This window comes from Gobio gobio, assembly GCF_949357685.1.
Source record: "Gobio gobio genome assembly, chromosome: 16".
Classification (NCBI taxonomy): domain Eukaryota; kingdom Metazoa; phylum Chordata; class Actinopteri; order Cypriniformes; family Gobionidae; genus Gobio; species Gobio gobio.
The window spans coordinates 35,705,194-35,728,478 of record NC_137109.1 but is presented as its reverse complement, the minus strand read 5'-3'; the positions used below and the strand labels follow the sequence as shown (position 1 = coordinate 35,728,478).

General features: G+C 37.7%; 1 protein-coding gene across 10 annotated transcripts in view; it reads right to left on the bottom strand.

Annotated features, from left to right (window-relative positions):
- The window catches only part of diaph2 (diaphanous-related formin 2), a 551,295-nt gene that overhangs the window by 160,662 nt on the left and 367,348 nt on the right, over nucleotides 1–23,285 (bottom strand). For all 10 annotated transcript variants that reach the window (XR_013818231.1, XR_013818232.1, XM_079839686.1 and 7 more), the window contains one exon: nucleotides 12,976–13,105. Coding sequence is in view for 8 of the 10 variants with exons in the window: in XM_079839686.1 (XP_079695812.1) it covers nucleotides 12,976–13,105 (130 nt within the window). In the remaining 2 variants the exon portion in view is untranslated. The remainder of the gene's footprint in view (nucleotides 1–12,975; nucleotides 13,106–23,285) is intronic.

Here is a 23,285-nt window from a genome sequence, read left to right as displayed (position 1 = left end):
GCAAACAAAAATATCCCACAAATACAACATCACAGCATTATGTCTTCCTAAAATCCCACTTTGTTAAACCACTGGCACTACCCTTGTGATCTTCTGAAGTCCTCCAGCAGAAGTAGATCTACACGGATTCTCTAAACAGTAAAACTCTCTCTCCCTCTAACTGGATTTTTATTTTTTTTTATTTTTTTTCTTCAAATGTTCACTTCGCTTCTAATCTAAAGTGCCAAAATCAGTGTGTGTGGTATATGTGAGAGTGCTGCCCTCAGCATCTTAATCCAGACATGTTTGGCATGCATGTATGTGTGGTGCAGATAAGGCCAGCATTTTTTGGAGAGCTGAGCCACAGCTGCAAATGTAGGGCACATCTCCATGGATTGATCTGCAGGGGGAATGTATTCTGTAGGTGTGACAGAAGGGAGGAAAAAAAAATGTAAAAGGGGCACACCTTACAAAATTGTGAAACGGAGAGTTGTACAAGACTATAGACTTTGTTTACTAACAATGAATAATACTTTCAGAGTATTTATTCATATATGTTAATGCTAATTTCTACATTTAAATTAACATTAATTTATTGCTACCAAACTTGAATGAACAATTCAAATATATTATGTAACAAATATAAAATGCATTGTATATTAAATATTTCATATGTTTAACATTAGTTAATGAATTAGGTTTCATTAACTAACAATTACTTTTTTATATATAATTTATTATTCTAGGTTAATACTAATTATATAATATAACTAAATAAATTAACAAACTAAATATTATTTAATATTATTTGGTTTTCCATTACACCAGTAGTTGGCAACAAATGAAATGTTCAAACTCACTAATTCATGCAGGAACTATGTGTCTGAAATTGCATTTTAGTAGGTGAAAACAGTCTGTGACACAGTACAAGTCTTCGAATGACCTACAACTTCAGGCTAGATTCTGAACTGTGCATGCGATGGAGACTTTACCATAGATATATACTCCCCTACTCCCCACTAATCGACAACTTTTTGTGAAACAAACAGTTATGGAAATGTAGAAATTAAAGTTAAAGCTCCAATCTCCTCCCAAAGTTCCCGAAAATGCCTGTTGGTGCCTTAGTGACTACTTTGCTCAGATAAGCTATCAATCTCAGCTGTCAATCATAACATCACACCCCCGTTTTTATAGCATCAAATAGCTAACTAAAACCAAATTTATTTAAAGAACGAACACTTGAACTAACATCAGCGTGATAAAAAAAACTGCCTAAAATGACAGAAACCATCTTTGGAAAAAATGTATTTGAAGTGTAAATTGATTGTTTAGTTTGTCTATGTCCCATTCCATTTCATGGAGAGGGTGGGATTTATGACCTATACTGCATCCAGCCACCTGGGGGCGATCAAGACGCTTTGGCTTCACTTTTCAGGACTCGCGTGGCACACTTGGACTTTTACAAATCCTCTCCCCTGGTCTCATGGGATAGTAGTGAAGCAACGCAACTTACGCTGGTAGGTCACATGATAGCTATAACATAACGAATGCAGTATGTTCTGATAACATTCATACACTCATTCATACTATATACAACATACTTTTTTAGTGTGAGGAGGGAGTACTTATTGAAAATAAATACTTACTCAAGAGGGTAAGCGATTTCTGATTAATTTAGTAATGAAACTGAACTACTGTGTGTTGCTTAATGGACCCCAACGATTATTTTTGCTGTGGCTTTGTTAAAGAATGTGTTAGTTTGTCCATATATATATATATATATATATATATATATATATATATATATATATATATATATATATATATATATATATATATATATATATATATATATATATATATATATATATATATATATATATATATATATATATATATATATATATATATATATATATATATATATATATATATATATATATATATATATATGCAATGCAGCCATGATTTACACAGTACTGAGTTTTTCAACAAGACACAGTGCTTTGAAATCCCTCAGTCCCATAGAAATAAATGTGGATATTGATATCATACAAGTTCAAATTCCCTCCTCCCTCTCAATTCTTTCTTCACCCAGACTCTAAACTACTCTGCCCATGGCTGTGACATATACTAAATTGATTTATTAGCACGTGTCATTTTTTCCCTTGGATTGTCAGACTGCCTTGGCATAGAGTCACAAGGGGGGCTCGAGGCAAAATGTTGGTGGCCCCTACTTTGGAGGGGTGCTGAGTGTGGGTTTAACAAGGCATATTGGTCAATAACAGGCACTCCAGGCATTTCCAGCTCTATTAGCAAAGGTCAGAGGTGCAAAAATACCAACATCAAGAAGAACTCATTCTCGATCACAATGGAATCATCATTACCAATGGCCTGGTCGTGGAAGGGACTGCATTAAGCAGGAAATTGTGAGGCAATATCTACGCCGTGGATAGGTTGATGCGACCATCTCAGTTCATCCGCAATATAAGCTTTATGCCTATAAACGGGAGCTGCCTTTATTGACACAAACACAATTTAACAGCACTATTCGGCGAGATGACAGGATAAATCAAGGCCACTCTTATATATGTCAGTCAGGTAATGAGAGCTATCAGCTGAACTAGAGGTGAGTATTCCTCTCACTGAGACTCACTCATCCCACATCAGTCAGGGAACAGAGAGCGCCCAAAGCAACATTCAACCTGACCCCATTTAAGGCTTAACTAACAGCAGATATATTTTTGGTGTGTTCCCCCTCGCAGAGACGCGTCTGAACTCCTGATCCCTGCTTGTTCTTTCTATCCCTAGGGAAATTATCAATCTTTAATTATCTAGACCCAGCACCAAGCAACAGGGTGGGGAACCATGGTGGCAGAGATGATATTCCCACAACGGACCATTTAGCACCGACGGGCAGATACAATATTGGGCATATACTTGCATACTTACATTTACACGTTTGTAGGGTGTCCTTGAACTAAAGAATTCTAGCATAAAGCAAAATTAATATATATTTTTTTTTTTTGGATGGCTTTGAATATGTGCAGTTCAATGTGACCTTGTCAAAGTAAAGATTCAGGTGAATAGAGGATGTAGGATTTTTCTGTGCTCCACTTGTTTGAATCTAAAACAAATTTTAAGAAAAATGGCTCAAGTTGAGTTTTGGTCAGAATTCAGCACTTAAATAGAAAAAGAAACATGGGTTTTTCATCTTAAGGGATAATGTACATCAGCCAATTATTAATTAAACAAGAAAAGAAAAAAAAAGGATGATGACATCTTGTATCATCCAGAAAGGATTTATTATACACACTGTAAAACAAAAAAAAGTTGAGAAAACTTAAAAGTTTAAGGCAACCAGCTGCAGAACATTTTTGAGTTTTCTCAACTTAGGGTCAATTAGTTGTACAAACTTTTTCATGTTAAATAGTTGAATAAACTTTAAAAGCTGAATTTGTCATACAAAACATAAGTTGGATTTTTTACAGTGAACCAAATAAATCAATATACTGTATGGATATGCAATATTAATTGAAAAAGACTAAATAAATACAAAATAAATAACATATGTTAATACTACTACTTATAATAATACTAGTAAAACTAATAATAATAATAATAATAATTAATAAAGTAACACTTTAGAATAATGGTCATTAGTTAACATTAGTTAACTACATTAGTTAACATTAACTAATAATGAACTGCACTTATAAAGCGTTTATTAATCTTTGTTAATGTTAATTTCAACATTTACTAATACGTTATTAAAATCTTGTTAACATTAGTTAATGCACTGTGAACTAACATGAACAAACCATGAACAGCTGTATTTATATTAACTAACGTTAACAAAGATGAACAAATACAGTAACAAATGTACTGCTCATGGTTAGTTCATGTTAGTTAATACATTAAGTAATGTTAACTAATGACCATTATTCTAAAGTGTAACCATTAAAACATTTAATTTTATTAAATTTGTCTCCATTTAAACATGGCCACACAGATGCAACTTCTTTGAACTGAGTGAATGCCCCATTGTTCTTAGTTGAATCAGTTGAGTCACAAGTATAAAGAAATAAACAGAGCACTTCATAAATTCCTTTCAGAAGAATGAAACCCTGAAAATAATTTTTTCCTGCCCTATCATTTTATGTTGTGCAACTGCGCTGAAGACAAGCAACATCACAGACGATCAAACTAAAGAGATAGTAACAGCTCCACGAGTGTAGGCAGGCTTTTGCAAGTCTTTCTAAAGCCTCACTCTTGCATACTGATTTTTTTCTGTTGACATACTGCTTGCACTTCACAAAACAAGGTCTTGATCACAATCATCAAAATGCATGCTTTATGACCACTGTGCTCCAGTTCATTCTAGAATGAAGAACAGCCGATACAGAACAGCAGCAGATTGTGGCAGCTAAACACAGGACACCCTCTCTGCTCTTCTAATTGCCTCTCCTCTTGTCATAGCTTGTGTGAATTACAAGAACACAACACTTCTAAACCAGGCACAGCCATTTACATTACGGACAAGACAAATAGATTGAAAAAGGGGCAACACCTGAACAATTACACCGATTCATTTTCCATGTGAAGGGTATGATATATAGCAACAGTTCTGTTATGAGATGAGTAATACAGTACTGTATAAAGGGGGGAGCCATGCTCTTAGCTTGAGCTATAGGGTGTTGCTAGGTAGTTGTGTTTTGGCAAGTTGCTTACTTGAAAGACCCCTTCCTCAAAAACATAGATATGGCAGGGGAACCAAATCAGAGGCAATCAGAGCCCTTCTGATATAGAGCCATATCCACAACTACAAGTGTGATATTGCTTTTATACAACAGTTCGATGGCACACGTGTGTGAATAAATAAGAAACTGCGGAGTGTCTTTAAAAACCCTCTTTTGTGCGGAACTACTTCTTTTCTACCGGTTTCAAATCTTAAATTGACAGTTTAAGAGATGAACCCAAGCCTCCGTTACTAATTCTAAAACGTCCAAAAATGTAAAAAGAATTCTAGACCTAGCAACGAAGAACGCAGATTTGCTTCATTGAAGCTTATTGCATGTAGAGCAGAGTATTATGAGAGAGAGATCGACTAAGCGAATGTATTACCTGCATCTGATATAGCATTTATTCTTTAGGTCAATCTTATATTCATAATGAAAAATCAGTTTGAATTTCCGCTGAGGAAATATCTTTGTCTTAGTATCCTTTTAACAGTTAAAGGGCATATTGCACTTTTTATTTTATTTTTCTCAGAATGGATATACAACCTTAAAAATACCATATGAAAAGTTAATGCAGGATTTAATATATATATATATATATATATATATATATATATATATATATATATATATATATATATGTCCGATGAAAACCACGTATGTCCATTTTGCCGATTTTGAGATTTTTCGACGGATTGAATGTCCAGGTTCATTTCCGTATACAGTATGCTTCACATATCTAAATGGCCAATGAAAAGTTGTGAAATCATGTCATCAGATTTTCACGTATATCCATTTGGTGTCAAAGCTGTCAATCACACCGCGTATCTCCCGCCCTGTGGAAGCATCTCGACGGTCTCGTGAATAGGGTTGGGCATCGAGAACCGGTTCCAACTTGGAACCGATTAAAAAATAACGATGCCATTGGAATCGTTTAGAAATTTTGTTTTCGATTCCGATCATCGGTTCCAAACGCACAAGTTTTCGGAAGTGCTTGCCGCGCCCGTTTGTTCTGTTGCAGCCATGGAGCACGGTAAGCGGCGCTCAAAAGTGTGGTTTTATTTCACTTAAAAAAAAAAAGCCTGGGTCGGCACAGTGCAACACATATGACAAACTTATTTCTTGCACGGGAGGATGCACTACAAATATGTGGTGTATAAATTAACGAGTGTAGCGTGTTTGAAATGCTGCGCAGGTCTGTCCTCGTCGGGCAACCCTGCGCTAACCAACGTTATTAAAGGGATAGTTCACCCTGAAATGAAAATAAAGCCTTCTTTTACTTACCCTGATGTTGTCCCAGTGCCCTATGTCCTATGACATTTAAAATAATGTTCCTGCACGCGCTCCTATGGCAGTGAATGGCGATCAGCTAAAACATTACACAAAATAAACAAATGTATCACGCAACGATACAGGGAGACGCGCGCCATATGGAAAGTGTTCAGGGGGCAAACTATAAGGTTTTGCCAGAAAGAAACCGTATTATTCAGTCAAAACACTGAGCTCGGCCGTTATTCTGAGCGCGCTCCTCTGAGTACACTATGAGCCGTCAGCAGCCGCCGGCGCTCATGCCTACTATACTAACTTGCACTGTTGTCATTGCACCCACGATAAGCACACACACACACACACACACACACACACACACACACACACACACACACACACACACACACACACACACACACACACACACACACACACACACACACACACACACACACACACACACACACACACACACACACACACACACACACACACACACACACACACACACACACACACACACACACACACACACACAACCATTTTGAGAAATCAAGCTCAATAGAAAAAAATATAATATATACGTTTTCTATAACGTATATGATAAGAAATAATACTAATAATATAACCTCCTTAAGTGAATATTGTGTACCGGTTGTCATGACAATATTGCACGAGGCTACTGCGGCTTGGAGTGCGCACATACAGGAACACGCGCATTTGAACAACAGCTGGGTGAGTATAAGATGGCTTTATTTTCATTTCAGGGTGAACTAACATTATCCCACCTCGTCATAATCAGGTAAGTGATTGTATTGTAATAACAAAGCCCTTGACCAAATTAAGAATTGTGGTGAACAACAACGTTACTGAAATTATTTTTCCCCCTCGCAGATAAATGTAGCTATACGCAAATTGCCCACGCTAGTAGCAGTCCTAATATGACTGCTGTTAATGCTATTGTTAAACCGGGACTCGGTGTGAAACTCCATTCACCTTTGCAGCAAAGCAAGTGAAAATGCCAGCGGAGAAAGTCCCAAAACTAAAACTCATTATTGAATCAAAATACAATTTTCCTCTGTGAAATGAGCCTGTGACATGTTGTGACTCCACCCCTCAAAGAATCGGAATCGAGAATCGAAAAGAACCGTAATCGAAACTAAGAATCGGAATCGGAATCAGAATCGTTCAAATCAAAACGATGCCCAACCCTACTCGTGAATCAGCCTGGTGAGACAATGACTTTCCTTCATCGAGGTAAACGTTTCCCCCCTGACGCCAGACGTACGTCTAGGAGTGACAAAATTACGGTAGGACTGTACAAACAAAGTATCTGTCTAGCATTACCATGTCAGTGTATTGATTCATTGTCCCTTCATAGTTTGCAAGAGACATTTAATAAATTTATAATTAATATTAAATAAACTAAGCGTATTTAATAAACTAAGACGTAGGCTATTTAATAAACTGAGTGTATTCCTCTGTCAATATGAAATGCGACTTGGCCATTCTAATTAATGTTCGGAAGAACGTGTATCGACCACCCTTACTGTAAAATATACACGTATGTCCATTTAAACTCAATTTTGGTCAAATATGGATTATATCATTACACTGGCAAGAATATGGTTACATGTAAAGATGCCATACCAAGTATGACAATGCTACATTCAACTGCTTTTGAAAGACGGTGTTTTTTTCACTTCCTGAAAAGTAACCGTTTTGGACATACATGAGTTTCATCGGGCAGCGGCGATATATATACCATTTTTTTTTTTTTTTAACCAGGGCACAAACGTCACTTCCATTTTGCCATTTTCAGATGCGGAAGTAAAATTTTCCCACTAAAATGACCCCAGAAGCCATAGTAGCATATTTATTAGTATCTTTTTAAAGAAAACAATATAACAATAATTCAATATTATAACAATGATATTTAAATGAACAGTAATAGCCACTATAAATGTATAATATGCTTGTACAAAATAAAAAATAGCAAAAAAAAAAACAAAAAAAAAATTCTGTAACAAGTACAAATCAGTGCTCTAGTTAGTACAGGATTTAAGTTAAATAAAAAAATATAAAGTGACTGTACGAAACTTAACTTTGAGCAACAAGTAATAGCTGTTCTCAGCGGGTACATGAGCACTCAACTGCCTGGAGCTCACATCTCCGACAAAATGTCTAAACTCATTTTCAAATAGGTGCTATGTTTATATATAAATCGCATAAAAAAACTCAATCTAGCCTAAAAAAAAATAAAAACTACATTTTGTGACACACTAACAAGTGGTATTTGTTCAATTATAGTGGGTTTACTCTGCCGTTGATACTCGCTGTGAGAAATGCTGCCAGTATAGATCCAGCAGAAACAAGCGGAGTGATACAAATTATGAAACTGTTCCTGTGTGTTATTGCATGGCTGGAAAATGTTCTCAGCCAATCAGATTCTAGAACCAGAACTAACTGTTGAATAAATAAACATCATATAATCCTCTTAAATCCCTAATGCTAAGTATAAGCAATAATATAAAAATATGTCTCTTTCATCCTTTGACTGAAAATGCATGGATTTTGAACCATCTGCAGGTTTGTGATGTAAAATAACAGGTAGAGCTGGTATAAGCATCCATCCACTGCCTTTTTGTGGGCAGGGAGGTGTAACGGAGCAGCCCAGGAGGGATGAAGTTCATGAATAAGTAAAGGGGAAAATACAATGCCACTCTGATTTCATGGTCGCTCCCCATGTCCCAGCTCTTCCTTGAGACTCAGCACATTTCTGCCTATCCTCCCAGGATGATCAAAACACATTCTAATTAGTACCGCCCTTGATGGAGGTGGATGGAAATGGATGAGACAGGAAAGTCGAGAGCTCCTCTGCCCAGAGGGAAACTCGGCCTGGGGAGGTAGGCCATGACCGCTTCTGACCTTTACCTGGGCAACATATTTTTTACAGGCCGACTAGCACAGAGGTATTAAGGGATGCAATCATGTGTGTCAGCAAGCAGTGGCTAGTCAACATGGGATTGCTAGCACATATCTCCTATCCACACTGAATTTTTTTTTTTAAGCGAAAACCTGGATTATGTTGCTGAGGTGCATAAAATATTTAACACATTATAAACAAAACCCCTTACGTGGCTCTGCACTGCCAGGAGAGATGAAGAATTGCCATCACAATTATCTTGAAGGAAAATGTCAGGTCAAATCAAAATTGACATCAAAATTGCCTTATACAACACCCCTTGAGCAATGGATAGATTACATACAGTGAGAACTGAACAAGGGGATGAAAATAAATAAATGCAGATGGAGATAGTGAAAGCATGTAAGACAAACATCCTTCTGAATCATATTAACAGACTCAAGCAAATGTCAAATTGTGACAAGCTTAAAGGATACACAAGATGATGCAATTTATATTGATCAGCTAATAGTTGCTGTTTCAGTTTAAATTTCTCAAGACAGTATTCGGAATTGCCATTAAGATTACAATGATACAATACGGGGTGGTTAGCTTTGGACAAAAGGTGAAGTATTGTGTAATGTGATTCAAGTCGAGGTCAGATCAGAAGGGCTCAAACATAAGGATGGCCTGCTGGCCCATAGCCAGTTGACAGAATTGTCACATGCCCTATTTGGCCAGTCTATTGCTCTTCATCATGCATTAGGTAAACATTATGTTTTCTCTGATATACTGAACATTGTCGCCGCCAATTGTGTGATTTCAAACCAAGCTGGCGAACATAATTAGGTTTCGTTGAAATGGCAATAATGACTTGTGACAGTTATCCTCAGAATGTGTCAGGTAGAAAATGTATTGAAAATTATAACCTAATCAGTAACGTTTTGCATTTGCATCAATTTCCAGAAGTCATCATCATTGGATAATTTACAGCTAAGCATTACTACAAAATAATTGTAATTACTTGCATTTAGATGCAATAATCACAAACAACTTTGTGCTTTGTTACTTCTGATAAAAAACTAATTCTCTCCATTTTATCGAGAAATTCAAACAATATATGGTGTTTTGACGCTCTTAAATGTGAAAGAAAGAAAGAATAAACTTACTGTTGAGCCCTGATCTGACAAAAAGATTTTTGACTTCTTTTATCTCAGACTCTTTCTGTTTCTTCTCCACTATCTTCGTGGAGATTTAAAGGTTTGGGACTGAGGGAAAAGTATTCTGCAGTCACCAATCAAGGCAGAACTGAAGGGAGACAATAACTTTCTCAAGCAAATCAGCCAGAACTGATTGCTCTTTTCAATCAAGTATATTAAGAGTGCCAGTTCCAACATTTGTAGATGGATATGTGATTACTGAATGTGTGTGCGCATCCTTTTGGAACAAATCTTGATGCAACAGGAAGAAATCACCTGATTTGGTCTTCACTCGTGTGTGTCGGGGCAAAGTACATAACCTGAGAGATCCTGTAAGAGCATGGGACGTGTGATAAGAGGGTTAGCAGTGTTACATACATTCAGAGGACCATGAGAAGATCCCTGTGTATGATCAGAATGTCTACGCTTTGCACAAAGCTCAAACAGCAGAGTTCAGCAGGGTGTAGAGCCGTGCGCTCCTGTGGGCACAGGCGGACTGGGACAGCATAGAAATATGCAGTGCACCGGTGCTCTTGTGTTCCGGTGTGCAACTCTGCCCGCCTAAAAAGCCGCTTTGATGGGGAGAAAGGGATAAGGAGGGGAAGTATTATTCTTAAGAGACAGCATAAATATATACTGTTCTTTGAGAGAAATATGGAGTGAGAGACAAAAAAGAGACAGAAAGCCCAAAGGTTAACTGAGCAGCAGAGAGTTGAGTGGAGAACAAAACTTAAGAAAAGAGAGGTAGCCGGAATTACAGAGCATGATTGGTGTCTAAACGTGGCTCAGGGTTAAGGTGAACTGTGCTACTATGTTAAAAGAAGAAACAGATTCATGTTCTCTCAAAACTCTGACATGTCTAAAAAAAGATCATTAGCCAAAGCTGAATTATTTATTCATGCCTTCTTCAACACTTAACCAGGTGGGAAATCTGTATGCATTACATGTAAGATCGCCAGCGATGGCCTAATAAATTGCCTTCAGAAAATATATATATTTTTTATATGAAGCATAATAGGCTTTGATGGACATTGACAGTCAGAAGTGAATATTTACAGTACATACAATTAATTACAATTATAGCCAAGTTAATTGAAATATAATGAACAAAATTCATAGGATTAATAATTATTAACAAATATAAACCAGGGTGACATTTCTTGCTGTAACATTCTCATAGAGCTTACACTATCTTGCAATGATATTCACTCTAATGAACTAAATCAGAGCCAGGAACTGCTTAACTGTCATTCTAAATTAGATCAAGACCATGGACAAAGAACTGATTCTCTTTGAAATGTCTCTCTACAAAGCATTAGTTTGCGAATTCTTTCAGCCATCTACCTTGACACAGATACCGCTGGTCTATTCATCAGTGACCGCATCCTTCACAACAAAGCAGTAAATTAGTTTTATTAGATTAGATAAGCAATTAGGCAACTAACAAAGTAAATAAAGCTCAAGGGCTTCAACCAAACAGTTCTAAATGGAATTAAAGACAAATCAACTTATTGACAGGAGAAATTACACCACTGCCAGGATATGCAAGCCTGTATTTCCCCCCTCACAGAGACGAACAGAGACAGACATTGCATGTGGCAATAATACAGAAGATTATTGCATTCACAGAGGGTCTTCATTTCCAAATCTGTTCGAAATGAATGAGAGTTAAGAAACCAGATATTTAAATTCACTGAAATCTCTCTCAGCATAGTGGGAAGCACTAAAGCTCTTAATCGCTGCAAGCCATAATAAGAATCCATTCCACAATGTCAGAACGGCTGTGTGAGACTACGCCACCATCCCTGCTAAGCTACCTCCCCATTTAGACTCTTAACCTTTCTTGTCGGCCATACTGTGGAGCATATGGGCCCCTTGCGCTTCATTATAGTTCCTTCATCAACCCTCAGAACTGCTCTACACCTTTCTAATGAAACTTGTCTATTCATAGTAATGGAAAAGGGTGGATTTACACATGGCAAAAGGATTAAGAAAGGCTCTGTGGCCATTAACTAGTTTTATTTCATTTTCTGCAAAAGCTCTAATTATAGTCTGTGGGGCCAATTGTGTCCAGTCTCCTGGGTTGATCTTTGTAACATTAGTTCATCTAATTCAAGCCATAAAAAGCCTCAAAGCTCACGGCTTAAAAGAAGACCACAGGAGAAAACCAATAAAGGATTTGACGAACACCATAAAGCAGTGTGATTTAGATAGACAGAGTGAGGTATCTACTGTATATGAGGGTCAATATCTCAAGGTCACACCCGACAGAGCCCCATATTTTTCCAAAGGACACAGCTGATATCTGCCGATGAGGGGTGATAATGCCTTCACAAACCAAAGCTGGTTGTTCAATTAACCAGGCTTAACACATTTAAAGGGAAATCTGTTTGATTGAACATGATAACAGCTTATGGGAGGGAAGAAATAAAAGGATAGACTTCTGGATCAAAATAAAGCGCATCTTTATCTAGCCTGAAACAATCATGCAGCTAAACCGAATTACATGGCATTACTGCAGAGTCTTCCAAACTGACACTAATAATGCCATCACAAACATGCCAGAAAATAGAGTCATTTTACAGAAATATTAAGTCCAAACGGACTGAATAGGTAGAATGAATTGAATTATTGATAAAAATCACTTTATTTTCTACCAAAAAGAACTCTGTGATGTCAAACACTGCAACTGTATTAGTGTCTTGATATAAATTGAGGTTTAGTTATTAGTCTTGTAATATACTACACAATACTGCTAAGACCATAAATGCAAATGTTTTGAGACAAAGCATAATTGTTATTTAAAACTATTATATTGTGCTCCACTTGAGAATTTACAACAACAACAATAATAATAACAATAATAATAATAATAACTCTTTACCCTTGCTGGCACTTTCAACATGCTCAAGCTCATCAGGGAACTTCAGGACCCCAGGAAACTTTTCCTCACACTTCTCGGCCAGGAAATGCAAAAGAGTTGTATTCTGGTCTGCTGACTTTGTGTCACGAAGCTGCAAAGAAAAGATTGAGAAATGAGTTATGAAATTGCACTTAATATGGTCATTTTTAATATCTAACCATTTAAAAGTAAACTGAAACCATTTAAATATTTCAGCTGAATGAAGGCCTGTCATACCTACTGAGCAACATGTTTTCCGTTGAACCAAAGGAGGATTGCATGATATATGTATGCGGCGATAGCACTTCAAGGTGTTTGTACAGAAATCTGACAAATAGGTGTGTCAATAAAGTTGAAATTGGCTGGAGCAGAGTGCACAGAGGCATATTTCCCCCTGTTTACTTATTTACCAAGTTTAATTTGAAAAGGAGCTTTCTCCCTCAAACCACAACCGTTCTTTGTACAAGATTAAAGTGACATGAACGAAATGAAATATTTAGATCAATACACACTGTTCGCACTCTTGCTGCGGGCTTCTGTACTGACGTGGTTCAGGGCTTCTGTAGTGATGTGGTGCAGGGCTAATCATTTACAGCCGAACACCTCCATGACCAAAAAAATGGTAGTGGACTTTCGGAGGCTCAGACCACACCTGCAACCGATCTCCGTAGAGGGGGTCGATGTTCAGGTTGCGAGGACCTATACATATCTGGGGCTATTGCTTGATGATAAGTTGGACTGGTCTGAAAGTATTGACTCCCTCTACAGGAAGGGACAGAGCAAACTATATTTTTTGAGGAGGCTGGCATCTTTTAACATTTGCCAGATACTGTTGGGGATATTTTACCAATCATTTGTGGCCAGCGTCCTCTTATATGCTGTGGTATGCTGGGAGGGGGGTATTAAGAAGAGGGATGCTATGTGGCTGGACAAGCTGGTCAGGAAGGCTGGCAATGTGGTTGGTATACAGCTAGACCCCCTCATGTCACGTCATGGTTGAGAAAAGGACTCTATTTAGTGCAATCTCTAGGCAGAAGTTGTCCTGGATGCTTTGAATTTCCTTTGAATAAAGTATCAATCAATCAATCAATCAATAAAATGCCTGAATTTCATCTTAAGAATCTTTCTCAATCCATATCAAGGATCAGATAAACAGGACCAGAGTTAACCAACCTACACAAAACCAGCGAGTTAAATAAAACTAAACTGCACTACAGAAATAAAAGCTTTTTGATTAGAATAACACAGCTTAAAAAGAAGAGTCCAACATTTAATACACACTATCCTGCAGAAACCGATTCCCACGGAAAAGGCGCATGCTGTTTTTATACAGAAAGAACCGAGTTCCCTTGGTGACATAAATCTATTGCTTGAGAACGCGAAATGATAAACCAAACATGTAGCCATGTTGCTCTTTCTCTCCCTCTCTCCTCCATTTGGAGGGCCATGGCTGCAGGCCCACATTAAGCAGTGCACTGGGGCTGGGTGACCTCTTCACCCTCTCAGACTCAAACAGATTGTTTGCTGTCAAGCCTAGACTCCAGGAAGGCTGCTTTCACACAGAAGATGGCTGCTGAGTCCCGCAGCAGAGCCGGGGAAGGCAGAATGAATCCTCAAGCTGGACTGCACAGCAGATGTGATATTAACCTTTACACAAACTGATGGCAAACTTACGACAGCTGGCACACTTCCCCGCTACACATAATGCCTCCCATAGATTTTCTCTTCCAAAATGTCTCTGCAGATACAAGGGTGAGGAATTGGTTTTCTGCTGGAAAAATGTGGCAGGTACAATGAGGTAAATTAATAAATGGATGCAGTCTTTAGCCTCTTTTCTCTTCATAAATTGTTATGGGTGTGTTTGTCTTAAACAAATGAGACAGGAGCATCAGACCAAATGTAACATAAAAGTCCAAAGAAAACAAAGATCAGGCATTAGAAAAACACAGATCGCATGTGTGATTATTTAAAGGTGAAACAGAAGACTTTTCATAAAACTGCAAAAATTACTTATTTATATATACAGTCAATCCAAAATGTATTCAGACACCTTCAACATTTTCTCACATTATCACAGTTTATTCGCTATAGTTTAGAAAATGGTGATAAAATATGACAAGAGCTCCGAATTCAAGTGTGTCAGAACAAATTTATCTTGATAATGTCAGATAACTTTGATAGAAAGGTGTGTAATGGATTACAATCAACCAATCAGCTGTCAGCTGTTACATTTAAGGACCCAATTAGATAATACCAATTTAGGTCAACAAATTACCAAGCAATGCTTCATTTTGTTCAGCCTGTGGTGTAAAAGGTTGCATTAGCGATTAAAGAAAAAAACAAGCAAAACATGGTCAGGTCAAAGTGCTTGAATCATTTTGGTCCCAAATTTGTATACATTTTACTGGTAGTCCACTGTATGAATAATTTTTGGGTATAATATGTCTCAGTTTACTTTATTTTGCTATCCTCACTTACATAAATAACTATGCTGTCCTGCACCCACTATTAAAAACATATATCTGGTGTCTGAATAATTTTTGGTTTGACTATTTCTAAATGAGTTTTTTCACAACCTATTAAAAAAAAAAAGTTTAATAATTAAATTAAATAAAACAAAGTTGTGGTATCTTCTAAAAAATAAAAAATAAAATAAAATGTGTATAGAGTAGAGAAACATATATAGACCACGATCAGAAATCTGTCCATCCAACGTTAATAATTCCCTTACTCCAATGCACAATCCCGTCGGTCATCTAAGAGTTTACCAGATTGAGAAAGTGCTTACAGTTTTGTTTGTAAAAGTGAGGGTGGAAAGCGGTCATGTACTTCTAACTAACACCTAACACACCTGACTATCAGGCTGCCAAAGTTGACAGAATCCCTCGCCGACCAGCTGCTGGGTCATGAGTGGATGCTGATGTTTCATTTAATAGCAGACAGAGATGAGATAAGCCTCCTTTGCCGAACAGCTGACAGGAGTCTCTCTCCCCTGCTGCATTCCATTACGGCCCATCCCATGTACGTGGCCGTCTTCCCTAATGATCTGGGATTACTTAAATGATATGCACACCAAAGGATTCATTTATCATTTTGAAATGCAAACAAAGGCGATATATTAATCTAAGCACATTGTGACGTATAATTACCTATTCAAAGGGGTCTCAGAGATCAATAAAGCTTTTAGCCCTGCAAGGCCTTTGTATCCTTTTCAAAGTGGGAAAGCCATCCAGAGATTATAAAGCAATTGTTTCCAGGTAGGATGAATTGCTGTGAGCTCAGACTGGAGAAGTCACAATTGATTAGTCCATTAGGAAAGCATAATTTAGCCCCTTGCTTTACATCCCGTTTAGAGGTATTTATCTATTTATCGGGGAGCGCGACTGCACACTTTTCTGCATCGTCCATCCTAGACAATCCTAGCAAAAAGTCCAGCAAATAATCTGCGAATTATTATCGGAATTTCCTGTGGAGTGTTTTCATTCGAAAATGCCACTGTGTTCCAGCATCCATTAGATAAATCACTTCCAATTTCTCCCTGAGAGATTGGCAATAAATGAGAGCAGACATAGAAACATGCCTCAGCTGCAATCTCCAATATAATACAACACACGCAGCACCTTACAGAGTCTCGCTGCTAAAGATGAGGAAAGGAAAACAAATGAAAAAAAAAAACACACAAAAAACAACATAAAACCAGATCCTAAACGCTGGTTTATTTTCTTCCAGAATGACCCTTTCTTCTACACAGCTGGCTGTCTAAAATCAATATTGGTTTACAAGGATTGGAACAAAAAACCAGAGCATGGAAAAACAACAAGAAATCTAAGCAAACAAAAATTTAGGGTTTTTTTCTCTTTTCACTTTAACCAAGACAGAACCCACACCGCGCTTCCACGGCCTTCATGAGGAGTACAACGTTTGCTGCCATTGCAGTGGAAGCTGTTGCTTTGTGCACATTAGTAACACTTATCTGACCGGCAGTGTGTGCACATTCCAGAGTAAACACATGCTGAATTTAAAGTAAATGCCTTTGCAAATTATCTCCAGTTTGATCTACCGCCGCCTTCCTGCGTGTGAATTAAAACACACACGATAGTTAAGGTGGAAGTAATTGTGAAAGCTCCGGTGCAGATATCAAAACAGGGCCAGTTGCTTTTGCACTGCCGACACTGCATCCGAATCCTAATGTTGTTTTCTTTATTTAAACAGAATTAAGTTTTGCACCCGCTCAGCCACGGGGTGTTTACCAATCAGCCCGCACTGAGCCGCTAACGTGCAGAACAGCGACAGAGCAGGCGGAGAGATAATGCACTTTAAAGGCTTTGCCATCCGACGCTGACGACCTCAGCATGCGTACTGCATGCCTGCCTCCTCTGATTTCCACAGCTATCACAGGAAACAAGCCACGCACAGTCTATGTCTTTTAAGAGGGGAAAAACTCAACCTTAGAAAAAAGAAAACTTTCCTTTCAACCTCCTACACGTGAACTAACTTTGAGCTAGTTTTCTTTCATTATATTTGAAGTTGTAAATTATAGCACAATGATACAGGACTATTAATGTCTTCATGATGCCACAATCAGGTTGAAGTGTAGTGACTTAAACGGTTCATAAATTAAAATATGTCTTTATTTTTGTCACCTTCTTTATTCTATTATTTGCTGTCAGTCATAATGAACATCACAAGAAACTCTTAACAAGAATATGTTTCTCAACCCACATAATCAATTGTTAAACTACAAGTGTCATGCCTAAAATGGCGATGTTTAAAAGAAAAACAATGCAACTTTCAGACTGAAGACTGATATGTATATGTGTCAAACAAATTAAATACATATCCAGGCTCATCATCAACCTCTGCAAAGAAATTGATTTTGGAACTGCATTAGTTATTTTTATATCAGGTCTTTAAAGTGTATCCAATATATATATATAAGCTGTTTTGCACCTTGAAACTGTGTGCAATATGACAGTCCTCCAGTGATGTTGAAAGATTTAAGTGGCAGTTATTATTGCCAGACTTTCAGTGCTAATCACATCAGCTTAATGGCCAGTGAAGGGAATACCAAATGAGGGTGAATATGTAATGACTGCCACAAAATACGAGGCCGCAATAATTGACATGGACATGCGAGGAACATTATATTGGTCTCATTTTCATTGGACATGTAATAGCAAGGTTCATTTCACGAGAGCCCGCATAATGTCCTGAAAATTACCAGCAATCCAACCACAAGGGTTTTCGTTCAATTGATGCTCAATCTTTTTGTGAATAACATATGCAAAGATCATATTATTTATATATATTTATTGGCTATACGACCAGATATCTCACCTTCAGATTGTTGCTTTGGGCAATGGCTATATATTATACTTCCTGTAGTGCAAAAGAGCTCACTGTGGATTATAACAAGGTTGGCAGGAGAAATATCTGCAAAAGTCTGCCAGTCTTAACCACTGCCACTCTACATGTGACAAGCAAAAAAAATAAAAAAAATACACCGGAATGAATGACAGGGGCATGTTAAATCAACCTCATGTGAAGAATTACCAAGGGATGGGTGGGTTGGAACGGGAATAGAGAGGGAGGGCAAGCGCAAGCGTCTGCCGGTGTCTCCACGTCAGTGCACCGGCAACTTGTTCCATAATCATTCCCCACTGTGACTGCACTGCTGCTGGAGACGCATGCTGCGAGAGCTAATTAGCACAGCCCTCCACACTGTGTCCGTTCCCCCTCACACACCCCGCAGCCAAGCTTACCCACATCCCTTTCACACGTGTGGGGATGCAACACGCTAACACTTTCATTAGATGGGGATCAATCATCTGCTCACATTGGGTAATCACAATTTAATTTCATGCATTTCAAATTTTAATTTGTTTATTATTATGCCCCAAACTGTCATTACAGAAAGCCGCTACTGTGCAGGTTTGTTTTCATCTGCCAAGTAAGATCAGCACTATGCAGTGAGAAAGAGATAATAAAGACAATCTGGGTACATTTTCTATGCAATGAAGAAGCAGAAGTCTGAGGTCTAAGGTTTGCATGATTCAGCTCATGGAAAACGACATAAACAAATGTTCTGTGCCAAACCATGGAGAGCTGCCTACAGAAGCTGTATTTTAAGGCACAATCGCAGACACGCTCCTGACGCAAAGTGACCCAAAAGGTAGGCAACTTAATCATACTGCCTATTAAGAAACTTTTATTTGGCCAAAAATCAATCCCAGAATCAATTGTTGCAAAGGTGGAATAATGAATAGGAGTACAGTAAGGCCAACTGTACTGTAATGCTGAACAATTACATGATTACATTCTGATCATCAAAAAGAAAAAGAAAAAAAAATAATTCCACTGAGTAGTTATCATCATATCTGTAGGTGTGGACTTCCCTATTCCCAGAGAATTAGAATTAAAACTTTATAGTCACAGTTACTTTTACAGTTGGCATACTTGGGGTGAATGGCCCTGTTTCCAAGAAAGCTCTTAAGGTTCTGAAAAAAAAAAAGCTAATGTGTCTTTATTTATACCCTATAAAAGTGAGAGGGTGAATGAGAGACCAATAGAGGGCAACACATGGGGGGAAAAGCATTGATCCTTTAAGAGGTGAAGTACAGAGGTTTAAGGTGATTAACCAGTCATTAATTTCATCTGACAAAACTGTGAGCTGATTAGCACAGTGAGGTGAAACCTATTGACATAATAGAAGCAGTGCACAATGTGGGCAGATATGCAGCCAACAATTCTGGACAGCGGACAACACAGTATGGAGCACTGCATAGAAAGAGAAAGAGAAAGAGAAAGAGAAAGAGAAAGAGAAAGAGAAAGAGAAAGAGAAAGAGAAAGAGAAAGGGAAAGGGAAAGAGAAAGAGCAAGAGAAAGAGAATCAAATTAGAGAAGCAATGTATTCTTTGACACGTACCACATCAGTTATGTCAGCTTCTCTGGCAATCTTGTTCGAAATTGAATAATCTAATTTACTTTAAGTTATGATGTTCCACTAATTTTCCAGTCAAGGCACATCCATTTTGTTACTTCCATGCTTCCTTTCTCTTGTTCTTCTATGCCTGTTTGATTATGCTGATGTTCGTTACGTTCCCAGACAAAGATGAATAAGGGATTTAACTCAACAATACTGGTTTCAAGAGGGTTTTTTTCAGAGGAGAGGCAAGGGAAAAGATATAGAGAGTAAAGTGAGACACCTTAGAGAGGCTTCTATATAAAAAAAAACAAAATAAAAAAAAAAACACTATATTCTACTTATATTAAAAGGAAATATTCAAAATGCCAAAATAATAATCATATTTAATTGAAGCTACAGTACAGTATATAACAAAATAACAAAATGTTCATCCATCAAAATCCATCTTTACTGTCTTTGAAATATTTACTTTACACAGAAACACTTATAACCCTATAGTAATTGCTTATATTTGAGATCTTTCAGGATGGATTTGACTGAAAATTGCATACAAATGTTATTCACTCGTGTGTCACTTCATATTCATATTTTTCATATTTTTACACAGAGAAAAGCAGCTCCGGCTGTGGGTAGAATGAAGCAAAAAGTTTGATATCACAATGAAAGAGAAAAATGTACCATTAAACATTATAAAAAACATCATTAAAACGGGCAAACCTCTGGGAACCACAGGGTGTTATTATTTTTTAAATAAGTATATAGATATGACATTTTATTGCATTTTATTAAATTATTATAATATAAAATATATAAATAACATTCATTTAAAAATATGAACTATTTTGAAATATTTCATTGTATTTTAAAAATGTAAAATTTATATCAAACTCACAAATTTGAATAAAGTGTTTAACATCCATTGGCAAGGCCGTCTGTACATTTTAGAACTTGAAAAAGGGGAACTAACATTAACCAGACAGACGGTTACCTGCTGATAATCTCATAATGGACAAATATCGACTGGTATCGGTGTACATCACTATCAGGTTGTACTATCAAGAGTGGAAGATTCAGGCAGTCATTGTATTGTGGCAGCCTAGCTCTGAACCTTGTGCACGGGGAAGATCAGTCTCAGCAAAGCAAAGCATATGATGCTGGATTATGGCAAAAGCGATGAGGCACAACAAGCATCAGGTGGCCCTCATCACATGCTGCCAGCAAGACTTGTTGTGGTACCCCTTGTCCATCCATTGCTGTCATGAGCCTGCCAATAAGAAAGCCCAGGCGAGCAATTTGAAAATATAATTTACAAGCACAGCCCACACTGTTGTCAGGATAAGCATGGTGACTCATATCCTTCAAAATATTCTTTGTGCTAAAGCTATACATTCCTAATTGAACTGTCCCCTCACTGTGATAATACAAAGGGGCTTTTCTGTACTGATACTATCATTTGTATTCAGCCAACATTTCAGAAGAATCATGAGGATATCAAAAAGTTTGTGTGCAAAATTGTTTCCTTTTCCATAGAGGTACAATTTCAGAGTGTCGGAAGGTGCTCAGTCATTTAAAGCTGTATTCATAACAGAGATATAAAGAGGGGAAATGATAGAGAAATAAAGAAAGATGGCCTGTCTAGTTCATATACTTGAATGCACCCAATCCACCCATTTTAATATTCGTTGAAGTATGTTGAGGAGTTCCACGGAATAACAATCAACCTCCATTGAGACATACGAAAGATATAAATCCTCAAGAACAATTAGCTAATAAGAGACATGAGAGGCAACGGGGACCAAGAAATCTCAGACCACCTAAAGGACTGTCATCTCTGATTGCTCAATTACACATTTTGCCAAAGGACCTTCAGTTTACAGGCATTGATTGTGCATAGATCTTCACAGCAGAATCTTTTTTTTTATTTTTTTTTTAAGTAAAGGAAACTATGGGAAAGTCACACTCCAGCACACAGCAGCTGAGGGGCATGGCAGACGAAATGCTGATGGGTGAATGGCGTATTTTGCCTACCAATGGCAGACAGCCTGGATTGGAACGGTAGCCAATGGACTAATCTAAAAGCTCAGAGCCTGCCATGAGGCAAGTTTGCTTAGTAAGAATGACAAGTGAAAATCAGAAAGCCTCAGGCTACACCTCTGGCAGTTTTAGGGTGGGGAGAGAGGTAGCTCAGGGAGTTCATTTGTCCGTGAGCTCACTATCCATGCCATCTGTGAGAAAGACAACCGGCGCTGGGAGAATCTCTAACAAGCTGAGAAATGTACGAAAATATACTGTGAACATATATGAGGGAGAATTTCAAACCTAGTATATTTCACTTTCTTCTGTTCAATCTAGAACTTGCCAACATAAACACTGAAATTACAAAGCAGTGCCAACTGAACACATCCAATCTGTTTAACAAAGTGAAAACATTGTAAAACACTTAAAAAATAAAGGTTCACTCTTCATAAACTCTTCTGACATCTCTACTGGAAAGTATCATGCTTAAACAACCCGAAAAGCAGAGAGCAAATCCAGATTTAATGATTATTATATGTAATTTAACACCTTCCCATGCTTGTAGCTTTGAAAGGGGCTTTGCTGTTGAGTAAGCCTTTTCCCACATGGTTGATTTCATTTGAAGTTGCCATAATCTTTGTGTGCATTCCTCTGAGTCTACCTTTCCTGAAATATGTCAAATGTTCACCACAGAAGTTTATTTTTTTATTTTTGAAAAGTATATGAAAAGGAGTCAAGAATCCACAACAGAAGGTTACTTTCAACACTCACACATACTTCTGTAAGATTAAAGTTAACTGAAGCTTAAAAGAGCCGAGATACTTTGTGTGTCTCTGAGAGATGATGGTCAAAGGTACTGGATCTCTACAGATGAAAACACGCTTCATCCATGCCCCCCAAAAAACAGACATGGCTCAGGCTCTGTTCAAATTTTCATTTGATATACCGGCTCAAAAAAGTGCATGCTTTAGGTGGACCAAATGTTTATGAGTAGTAATTTTAAAAAGGCAATTTAGCTTGAAGGCATAGTCCCACTTAAACTGTATAGTGGTTGTCGCTAGGGGTGGCATGGTACATGGAAAAAAAACGAACCGTTTGGTTCGCTTGTCTCGGTTCGGAGTGTGTGCGTCGCACGGTTCGACGCATGCGCAATGTATCCTCGTGCCGTATGTTACCTCAGACAATGGGTGTCCTTTTCGCGCAAAATAAGAGGAGTGTGTTTGTGTGGACATACAGTAAAGTAAAAGTGGAGTGCTGCAGGTCACGTCACGTGTAGCAATGCAAGTGGGAGAGATAAGGAAGACTGCCCAGAGTTGTTGGAGGATACGCTAGCGTCGTATAGCAGGCAGGG